The sequence below is a fragment of the Argopecten irradians genome, chromosome 12 (assembly GCF_041381155.1).
Source record: "Argopecten irradians isolate NY chromosome 12, Ai_NY, whole genome shotgun sequence".
Taxonomy (NCBI): Eukaryota; Metazoa; Mollusca; class Bivalvia; order Pectinida; family Pectinidae; genus Argopecten; species Argopecten irradians.
In genome coordinates this window covers 6,382,923-6,395,062 of record NC_091145.1, presented here as the reverse complement: position 1 = coordinate 6,395,062, position 12,140 = coordinate 6,382,923, and the positions used below count along the sequence as shown (strand labels likewise).

The 12,140-nt window shown below is 34.6% G+C and overlaps 1 protein-coding gene across 4 annotated transcripts in view; it reads right to left on the bottom strand.

Moving 5' to 3' along the window:
- LOC138304600 (sodium- and chloride-dependent glycine transporter 1-like) overlaps positions 1-12,140 on the bottom strand; it is a 35,320-nt gene that overhangs the window by 5,397 nt on the left and 17,783 nt on the right. For all 4 annotated transcript variants that reach the window (XR_011205602.1, XR_011205603.1, XR_011205604.1 and 1 more), the window contains exons 4-8: positions 6,441-6,768; positions 5,085-5,217; positions 4,350-4,484; positions 3,637-3,740; positions 2,017-2,141 (exon numbers count right to left, since the gene is read on the bottom strand). Coding sequence is in view for 1 of the 4 variants with exons in the window: in XM_069244765.1 (XP_069100866.1) it covers positions 2,017-2,141; positions 3,637-3,740; positions 4,350-4,484; positions 5,085-5,217; positions 6,441-6,768 (825 nt within the window). In the remaining 3 variants the exon portion in view is untranslated. The remainder of the gene's footprint in view (positions 1-2,016; positions 2,142-3,636; positions 3,741-4,349; positions 4,485-5,084; positions 5,218-6,440; positions 6,769-12,140) is intronic.

Here is a 12,140-nt window from a genome sequence, read left to right as displayed (position 1 = left end):
ATTTGTCGGGGCGCAAAAAATGAACAACAGCATTGCCATTGTTGGTTGACGTTGCAGATGACATCAACTTCCAGACATGTGCAGAGCTTCCAAGGGGTTATTTCCCTAGCCTTCCAATTCCGATGAAATATCTAACTTATTCAATGTCATGTGATCAAGCTTAATCCAATCATAATACTCCAAATAAAAGTGAGGTATAATAATAACTAAGATGAAAGATTGGAAGCGTTGTCATCCTAAAACTTTATACTACTTGATTTTGTAGCATCCTGGCTTCAACCAAATAAAATCAATTATAATGTTATATTTAAGAAATTGATACCATTTTCTTTAGTCATTTATGTAAGGTTTTCTATGTAAATTACGTATCAAGGCTTTACTCAACATTTGGGAAAGGACCTTTACACTCCACATTTAGAAGTGTAGGAGTAAACTGCAAATTTTTTAAAATTCATGTTTTGTTTGTTTGTTTTTTTTGGGTTTTTTTTTTTTGGGGGGGGAATGGAGGAGGAGGAGCGGGGATTAAACGTATAATTATATTTGGAATACATGACATCTGTAGTTATTCCTTAACAGCCTTTTTTTATATATCCCATTTCAATGTAAAACTACTTCTCAACACAAAACCATAAACAAACAATCTGACGACAATAACAATATTATTACATATACAACATCACCCTATATCAACATTACACATATTCATGATATTGTAAAATACTATTGATTGTCTCAGTGTGTGAGGTAGAATACTGAACGCTTTACTAATAAATCTATTATGTTCCTCCCAAACAATCAATATATGCTCAAATTACATAATAACCACACCCATGATAAAACATTGGTGGCCACGTAACGGAGCGACTACTACTGTGTACACCTGTGTTTCCGGTCAGCACAACACCTGATTGATCGACATACAAAAAGCTATTCTCCAAGTGCTGATTAAAGAGTTGTAACAAAATCTAAAATCTAAATTTCTTTCATGACTTGGTGATGTTGATTTCGCTTTCAAAGTTTATTTCAAAAGAAATTCTAATTATGCTCTCAATGCTCAATGATTTGCATACAGTATGTATCTCCAATGCTATACAGACAGAATAAAAACTTACAGACCTTTTAAACTTGTAACAACTTTGTAAATATTTAATCATTCTTTCATTCTTTTTCAAGATATAATGACTATGAAAAATCTATATGAGTCACCATGAATGACCTCTGACAACTGAAAGCCGAGTTTCTTTCTCATTTTCACAAGATGTAACAGAAGATGAAAATCTCTATGAATTTCACTGAATGGCCTCTGATGACTAACGACCTATATCTTAACCCTGATCACTTCTATATATGGCCTCTGGTGAGTTACGCTGTAAATCTTTACCCTGCTGAGGAGTAAAGACCTATATCTTAACCCTGATCAATTATATGGCCTCTGGTGAGTTACGCTCTAAATCTTTACCCTGCTGATGACTAACGACCTATATCTTAACCCTGATCAATTCTATGGCCTCTGGTGAGTTACGCCCTAAATCTTTACCCTGCTGATGAGTAACGACCTATATCTTAACCCTGATCAATTCTATGGCCTCTGGTGAGTTACGCCCTAAATCTTTACCCTGTTGAGGAGTTACGCTCTAAATCTTTACCCTGCTGATGAGTAAAGGCCTAAATCTTAACCCTGGTGATGAGTAACGCCCTAAATCTTAACCCTGATCCATCCTATGAGTAACGCCCTAAATCTTAACCCTGATCCATCCTATGAGTAACGCCCTAAATCTTAACCCTGATCCATCCTATGAGTAACGCCCTAAATCTTAACCCTGATCCATCCTATGTTTGTACATATGACTATACTATCTATACTAGCTGTTATGAAGGACAAACAAACAGGTTATTCATTTTGACAAGTTAATAACAGTTTAACTACTAAAATTATGAGTTCACTTGCAGTACAAATTACAAGCTAAGAGCAAATAGACTGCTAGTAGTAGTTGATGCCAATAAAATGGTACATACCCTGAGTGACGACATTTTTTATATCCACTCCTGTTTCGTGGGCCATGAATCCCAATACAGAGAATATCACCAAGCCAGCAAATAGACTTGTTCCGCAGTTAACAAATGGTACAATCATTGCATCCCTGTAATATCAAGAATAAATTTTTTTTATTTTTATTTTTTTTTATTTTATAATTTACATTTTATTCAGTTTTTCATCAATACATGTATTATACACAAGATAACTGATCAATGATCATCATACATACATATGCTTAAGGTTGTATTCTTCTGAGGTTTCAGTCCCGTTGAAGTCTCGTTTCGACATAGATCAAAGAAGTTATGAGATTTTCAAATAAAATTTATCAATATCTGTAGGAAGTTACCAGTTGCAAATTTTGTCAAAAAATTACATTTCTAGTTTTAGTAGATTTTTTTATATGGGGATTTTAAGAAATGGCCCATTTGGCGGCCATTTTGAAATTGTGTCTTTTCTTGCTTTGAGTAGAGCCACAGTTTTACCATTTTTTACTGAAATTGTTTTTACTTAAATCATCACTGCGCCAGTATTTTTAGCTGCATCGAGGTAATTTTTGCTGTAAATCTTTACTGGGTTCATGGTAATTAAAATATTGATCATTAATGTGTGATATGATACACATTTGTCTCTTTATTTTTACATTTAATGGTAATTTGAGCACAATTATTTTTTACTCGAAAATACTGATAAATAACAAATATTCAAATGGGGCAAAAAAATAAGCACACGGACCCCCCATTTTTCTGCCTGATTTAGAAAGAACAACCCTTTCCCCGTTGATATGCAAAATATTAACAAAAGTTTAATACCAGAACTTTTTCTATAAAGGGCTAAATTTGGCAAAAATGGCTGAAAATGGTGCATTTTGAAGCTCAAAATTAGTGGGTAGTGGTAGCATATGTTGTTATTCTAAGAAAAAATGTAAGTCTTATTGATCAAAACTGGTATATTTTTAAAGAAGACTACTAGAAAATAAATTCTACAAACATCCATACATATCAAACACCTCATCCAGAAATTATGGCTTTAATCTATTGTGTAAATGGTCAAAACGGCAAAATTCCCATAAAATCCAATATTTTGTCAATTAGGTATCCATGAGTGACAATAGCTCAAAAAAGAGCACACGAACATATGTTTTTTCTTCTATTTTTTTTATGGCATGAACTCCTATTTCCAAAAATCTATATGAGAAAAAAAGTTTAATACAAGAAAATTTTGACTTCTCAGAGGTGTACATCCTTAATACTTAATATATATATATATACTCTTTCTCACTAATGTGAAATCATACACACCTTTACACTCTCACATAGAAACTTCTCATATGCTGTAGATAATAAGTTTATTCCTTCATACAATAACATACATACACAAACACTCGCTTACTTGCTAAAATTTAAAAAAAAAAAAAATTCTAAAGGGGAAGTGGTAGTTAATTGATTTTAAATACCATGACCTCGTTGTTATGTTCGCACAGAGATATAATAGATTTAATGAAATTAAAATAAATGAAAAATTCCATGCTGTGAATGATTTAACTTTCACATCTAGAAGCTGCCATAATGTCATAATTTTAACTGGTAGCATGCACCAACCTGTAGCAGTTATTATGGAACTTGTTGTAGCTCGCCATAGTGATAAGACCACCCCAAGCTGGTCCAATGGAGTAGAAGATCTGTACAGCAGCATCTCCCCACACCTGAAAACACAAGTGTGGTTCTCTTTACAAACCCTGTCAATAGCTGAAGTAATTTAAGAGTCTAAGAGTATATATATTTGTATGTACTTAAACTTTTAAAAGACGTTGTGCATCAGCAGATATTAAGAATAAAAAATATCAACACGGCATTCCTATATATATGAATATGGCCTTTATCGATGTTGCATCTCCTTGTAATAGCAGAACTGTACAGCCTACTTTACAGTGCTATCACATTGCAGCATACTGTGGAAGACCAAGAAGGATATTCTCACTATATTTTCTCATTTCTTGTTACAAAACTGGTGCTCAACTAGATATCTACAGTGGTTATATAGAGTACCTCGTGTCTTTGTGGGTAGAGACTATAATCAAGGAGTGAGGAGAGTTGTGGAATCTGACTGAAGCATGCACTCATCGTTGACATGACCGATAGCTCAATCAGTAGAGCATCTGGCTAGTGTTTGGAAGTTCCTGGTTCAAACTCTATTCTGGAAGCTATATATTTTCTCATTTTCTGTTACACTTGAATGACTTGTGAATGGAACGGGTCATATTCCAGTACACTATGAAGTGGTCTCATTTTAGCATCCTCGGCAGAAAACTTACCTGGAAATTTTTTAGCTTGCTAAAGTCTGGGATGAGGTAAAACTTGATGCCTTCTCCAGCACCTGGCAGAGTGAGTCCACGGACAAGTAGTACCAGCAGGACAAGGTAGGGGAAGGTCGCAGTGAAATAAACCACCTGTAAAATATGGAAACATAGAGGTGAAATACACAACCTGTAAGATATGGAAGGGTTGCAAAAATACAGAAAATTAGAAGTGAAATACATGACCAGCAACAGTTAAAAGTGAAACCAAGTAAAACACAGATAAAACGAACATACTTTCAACGAATTCATGGTTATGACGTAGTAATTTTTATTCCCCATTAATGCTCATAAAATAAGTCTGTAATACGTGAATAACTAACTATGCTTATAATGAAGTGATTTTGTTGGTCCCTAGAGATTAGTTATAACCGTGTTTTACTGAACATGACCTGCAAGAATATAGGACAAATAATATTTTCTTAAGGAGCATGTCACCTGCAAGAACATGAGAGACACGAATTTCACTACATATATAATACAACTGTAACAGAGCACATGATTTGATACAAACATAATCACTGCCTCTGCTAGGATTCGAACTCAGGACCTCTTGGTTACTAGTCTGACGCTCAACCGATCAAGCTAAAGAGAAGTTCTCTCTAGCCGAGCGGTATATTGTGGCTGGTATTCACCAGGGTTACACAACTAAGCAATTTTATCCTTAACTAGAAACAAACATGTGTTACTTACCTTTCCAGACGACTTGACACCTTTACACAAGCAGAGGAAGATGACTACCCAGGCGATGAAGAGACAGATGAAAAGGTCCCACCTCAGTTCTCCCATATCATCTATTCCAGCTGTTCTCTGAAGGACTTTCCTCCTGAAATGCATTATCATCATTCAATTTCTGTCGGATTTTTTTACCATCAAAATATGTCGGATTTTTTTACCATCAAAATATTCATAATTGTTATACCATATTAATTAAAATTACCTTAATTAAAAACAATGGACAATCTGTTTTGTCTACATGGCTAGTATTACTTCCGTGTAATTTGTATAATACAGTTTATAAGGATCCAGTTCTGTTACTTTTTTACCTTAGCCTTGAGGACAGAGTAAATCACCAACATGTTTACTTACACTTTGTGAGATATGTCAGGGGTTATCAACAAAAATAAATATGTAAAGCTTGGTTACAGGATAATCATGGTATATGGATTATTTAGTGTAAATATTTCACATCAATCTAGGATAAAAACACACAAATGGGCCACATAATATGACAGCCTGTATGTTAATAGCCCCTAATGTACGGCTAATTTTAGATAAACACCAATCAAAAAATGCTTTGACATTTACGATTTGATGCCACTATCACAGATAACAGAATTGAAATGTGGAATTATATTGTCAACAGAACAATTCAGATACATTAAAACCTTATCAAAGGAGAATGTTACAACCCACACCCCTCCCTGTCTTTACTAATAGCATGTATGAGTGTATTTTGTTCCATTGTATTTGGTGTCATGAATTCCTCAAAATCATTGATTGACCTAATCCAAACCACACTTATTATCCTAGACCAATGCAGAAATCAATGGCAGTTGTTTTAGAATAGTTTTATACATAATATATAAACTTTATTTATTTTACATTAATTACAAAACATGTTATACAAATTACTTTTGGTGGCCCGGATGTAAGGGGTCTTAGAGTGGGAGGAAATCGGAGTGTCCAGAGAAAAACCACGTGTAGGGGCAGGTGACCCCTGAACTTCTCACATCCATGGCGCAGATCGAAACCCCGGCCGGCTAGGTGAAAGGCCAGTGGCTGAACCACTACACCACCCCACCACCCGGTTATGATAGTTGCATTTCAATACCACAATTTCCTCTTGAAATTCTCCCTTGAAATAATTGCCTTTACCCAAAACAAAACTTATAATCTTTATCAATGTAGATACAAGGAAATGCCAGAGAAATTCCATTAGTTTTGCTCACAAAATAATGACGTCACAATCAATACCATCCTGAAAGGGAGATAACTCTATTATATACAAAGACCGAACTTGGTATTTTAAAAATTTTGACCACTTACTCCCAGAATTCCTCACTGGCAGTCATCTTCTTGGTAACATTGCTAACAACAGTAGAGAGGTTCCCAGCAACCATCTGGACCACGGACATGTTGGCTGTTGCGGCACTGGTGGTGTTGGTCATTGTGGCATTGATGGCCGTGGTATTGTTGGTCGTCGCGTAGGGACCCGTACGAATGTAACATTGGTCGGTATTCCACCAATTGTTACACATGCTCCAGGGCAGGACGGCCCGTAGAGAATGGTACAGGTAGTATATGGTCCAGGTAATGATGATGTTGTAATAAACACAAACAATTCCAGATATTATCACCATGCCGTACCCGACACCTGAAAAACACAGAAAGTCAAACATCATTTAAGTTTTTCATCAAAAGATTTAGTCAATCATTTTAAAAATTTACAAATCATGAAAGTTATAGTCAAATATCACTTAAGTGTACAGATCAAGAGCTTGAGTAAAATATCATTGAAGTGATTTCGTCAAATATCACTCAGGTCTGCCATCAAGAGACTTATAGTCAAACATCATTGAAGTTTGCCATCAAGAGGTTTAGTCAAACATCTCTAAAGTTTGCCATTATGAGGTTTAGTCAAACATCATTTAAGTTTGCAATCAAGAGGTGTAGTCAAACATCAACTAAGTTTGCCATCAAGAGATTCAGTCAAATATCATTTAAATTTGCCATCAAGAGATTTAGTCAAACATCATTTAAGTTTGCCATCACAAGATTTATTCAAACATCATTTAGTTTGCCATCACAAGATTTAGTCAACATCATTTAGTTTGCCATCACAAGATTTAGTCAACATCATTTAGTTTGCCATCACAAGATTTAGTCAACATCATTTAGTTTGCCATCAAACATTCAAAGGCTTAAGATTTTTGTAATTAGTCTTCAATGTGTTAAAATCAGACAATCGAGCCTTTACAGGCCATCAGGGTCAACCAACATCTACTAATCAACAATGCTAATTTCAGTATAATACACCTTGTCTGATGTGGTTTTATGGATAATGGGATATATATAGAGGATGGAAATTGAGTGTAATATATTGTAAAAATCAAAATTGATGCATGATCATAATTCTGACTCAAATCACAAATATCAATTGTCTTTATGGGCACCTGGGATTTTATGTGAAATGTTTATATGTCCCTATTTCATTTAAATAAGATGAAATCCAAGTCAGAATGATAAAACATAGTTAGATAACTGATTGATCATGAATATGGGCTTAAAACAACAACACATTGTATTTCCTTATTACCTAACTAAAATAACAATTTTGGAAAATCTTCCCAAATTCTAGTACTGAATTAGGTCGAATCACCGTATCACTGAGGCTAAATATAGACACCTGTAGCACTTGATTCACACAGAATTCTCACAATGCAATGCCCACTCTGATTATTTCACAATGATAAACAAACCTGTCAACAGATGTTACTTATGTCAATACATAACCTTGTTTACCTAACCCTCCCTGGGAACAGTGACACCATGGTGACAAATATAACTTACAGACGGCACTGTGTGCATTAATTACCATTATGTACTAGAACACATTTCACAATTTTATAAGGATCGGTTAAAGATGCTCCAACACTGACAGGAGCAGACAATTAATTACTTTCCTCCAGTTACAAAAGTAACTTACTTTATAGCATTGCCACCATTGAAATGTTTGAGCTTTTAATTTTACTTCAAGCTAAAAATATTAAAACTATTTAATTGCACCCGAAAAAATTCTGTGGCACTATATCTTATATGGAATGAAGTACTGATTGCGCATGCACCAAAAGCAAATAAATTATTTGATTTATATTATTTTTTGTGTTAATTAGACATATATGTACACCATTAAACACAAAATATATATTGTGTTAATGATGAGTATTGCTTATGCTCTGTCGGCGGTGGAGCATCTTTAAATTGTCATTAATTATTATGACATGTTCGAACATATTTCACAATTTACTGTTAAATCGTTATATTGGCTTGACGTCCCAATGTTTTTTTTATCTAAAGATTAAATTGACCATTAATTGGATTATAGGATATAATAGTTTAGGATCAAAAAGGGAGCCCTGGTGTACACCTCAGGAGTGCAACATTAAATCATCCATAGCCCTAGGAAATTTTTGAATTATTTAAAGGTATATCTTACAAGTTTCTTTCATATAGCACAACAAAAGGCATCTAGGTTATGTTAAATTGCTTCAAGGATACATTTCAATGGTAGCTAGCTGTAACACATGGTTTAGTTGTTTGTATCTATGCTGGTGAAAGGAGCATACATGCTAGGATACCATTTATCAATTCTATTTTAGCTTGTATAAATATAGTATATGTAGCATGTATATGCTTTCACAGATGAGACTGTTAATGGCTTCTATGACTGCGATGACATTAACTGTCACACTCTGCTAGGTTTTATAACCTTGGTGACAACAGTTGTACAAATAACATCCTCATTTTCTGATGCTGTTGTCTGGCACCACAATTTTCATTTCTGTAGAAACTTTATACAGAGAAGTGATGGGAGCTTAAACAGCTATTTATTAGTGGTTTGAGTTAGAGATGAGTATTGCCACACATGTTTCATCAGTAACATCTGATGATAGGCAAGATATACAGTAGATTGTCTATGGATAACAGCATTGTCAATTACTGTAATCCAGGTATGATTAAATGAATTTAACAATCCCCCCCAGTCCCCACTCCATATATAATTTTGTGTACAAAGACATTCATTATGGATAATGAACTACGTCGTTAAACATAAGTTCAACATCCTCTTATGAACCTATCTTAAAATTAATTAACCGCAACTTTGACAAGTCATTAACAATAATATTGTTGATGAGTTCTGTTAAAAAACTGTTGTTTTTTTTACCTTATTTGCTATTTTGAACACGTACTTGACTCCCCACTAACCCTTTCTGTCAAAACATGGCACACCTTAATTTTTCTGAATTTGTGATTTAGTGTTACCATGAAAGGAGAAAATATAGTGGCCATATCAAAGCTTGAACCAGGCCAGGATTTCTGAACACCTGCCGGATGCTCAATGCCGTCTGTGCATTTTATAGAGTTCACATGGGAAACAGACAGAATGAATTTCATCATTTTTTTTTAACGTCGCCATGTTTGACCAGGGTAACTGTAGTTTCCCTTATCCTATTCCCCCTGTAAGAGTAACCTGTGGTTAGGTATTGATGTAATTTTTTTGGTGAGTGAAATTCACATCAATTTCTTTGAAAAGTATGACGTTGCTCTTGCAACCTTGTGACGTCATCTTCAATACCTACCTGCAAGGACAGATAACTCTGTATTATGCAAATTAATACAGAATAGCAAAGATGCTGCCTACACTGTGCATATCACAAATGGCCCTACAACTCTACACAGCCAAACTAGTTGATTCATCCGAGTGATCTTTATACACAGATCAAAATTGTGGTGATATTTTGGCCATTTGGTCCTATTAGCAGACCGGTAGTCTTTACGTTAACAGAGTTGGTTGCTATTAGCGAGGGTTAACTGTGTTTAAGTTGTATTTCTTGTAATTTTCACCATCAAAAACTGTCATAAAACCTTATATATGATAGTTCAGATCCATGAAAGCACCAATATATATATTATTGACATAGTGGTAAATGTCGCATGAAACATCGCACGCTTTATATGAACCACCAGAGTCAACGCCATGTTTCAAACTTTCGGGTAATATCGGAAAACAGAGTTGCATCATTTGACCAACATCCACAAGACCCGTATCGATCAGAACCTCCTGGGTCGTATCACATAAGCAACATCAGAAATACATGTACAGATCGGAATAGATCGGAACAGTTCAAAGATTTCCGAGCTATTTTAATGTGTACACGAGGAAATTAATATTTTAATTTAATTATTTAAACTTTGCGCATACAAACTTTACTAACTTTCCATAAATATGGGGAGTTTAAAACTTAAGAGGTGAAGAAAAATATTGAGAACAGTTTTAAAGGTTTTTAAAAAATGGAGAAAAAAAAAACATAGACCATACAACTTTTATAGCAAAGATCTAAATCATTCATATAATATATTCTGATTATATGAATTACTGACTTGCACAAAACAGATATTTATTCACAACTTATTTTGCCATAACTGCATGCTCTCTGTTTGGGTGGTTATTAAATTGAGTTCTGTATGGAAATTCGGTAATTTAAAAACATGTGGAATAAACAAGATATTATGTCAATTGTTGTTTACAGCTTTCTATATCATTTTTATTTCCTTGTAAACATGAAAGAAGAAAGCATATATATCACTTCTTTGTATTCTACTCTGGAAGTATTGCAGATTTCTAGATTACCTCAAACTCCAGGTATAAATATAATTTTAATATTTGCTATCATAATAAACTGTGTATACCTTGTGCAGATTTCCAGTTTACCTAGAATGAATGAACACAATCAATGTAATTTATTTTCCCTGATAACGACAATTGTATAGACCTTTTGCGTGCTTCCAAAAACATCCTGTACTGGAATAATTCATATTTATTTCATTAGTGCAGACCAAAGTGGTGTAGGCTTTAGCGGGAAACAGTACATAATTAATGGGAGGAGTAGTCTAGGCCACAACAGATAAATTATATGTTTCACGTGGCAACCTAGATGAAACACACTAAATCGCTAGGAAGAAAATAGAACACTTTTATGAATTATTTAGTAGTGATTTCTCAGCATAGACCTTCTAGGCCTAATACAACTAAACCTACCTCTAGCAGCAACCACATCTGTATAAAAATTAACTGCATAATAAGACCACTTTTTCAAGATCCAAAATGGTAAAATTCAACATAACTTGGCTATAGAGACCATATTTCTTACTTCCTTTGTTGGTCTTTGTAGACAAGTTTTACTGCAGTGAAAAAAACCCTAAAATATCTAAATTTTGCCTTATTTTGGTAGGAAGTATTTTAAGCATGAAAGAGCATGCCTTATATAATTAGTTCAAGAAAAGGCCTTCTAGTTGGCTAAAAGCATCTACCGTATTCGACCCAATAAGCGCCCATGTCCCTATAAGCGCCCATCCCCCTCTTTGAGGCCTCAATTTCAACTGTCCAGGCATAAATAAAGACCAAAACTACACTCAACTGTATAGATTTGCAATAATTTCGTCTTCTTAGCACCTTCTCATTTTTTTTAATTTTTCCAGCGCCCTGGGCGCTTATTAGGTCTAATACGGTATATAAATTTTGCCTTATTCTGTAAGGTAGTATTTTATGAAATGCAACAAAGCATTGAAAGAGCCTATGGCTAAAAGCATCTTAACTTTGGAAGAGAGCCCATAGTTTGTTTTATAAACAAAGAACTTCACTGGTGGTCTACATCCAGATACAATGATCTTTTTGGCTTACCCAGGAAACGACCAAAGAATCCCGATGAAAGAGAAGAGGATTTAGAAGATAATTATTGCCCTGATACAAATTGTGTGTATTGTTGATTCTGTGGTAGAGCTCTCTGGAAGTAAACTTCACAGTTTATCAGATACATGTAAAACCAAGGTTTACTACAACAGCTGAAAGATATAGATAGTTCACAAAATGCCTGTAGGCCCTCGCACAATACCTATAACAGAGAAGTACAAGGACATAGTCATTCAGATCCCACGCCAATGGAGATATCAAAACTGAAGTAAGTT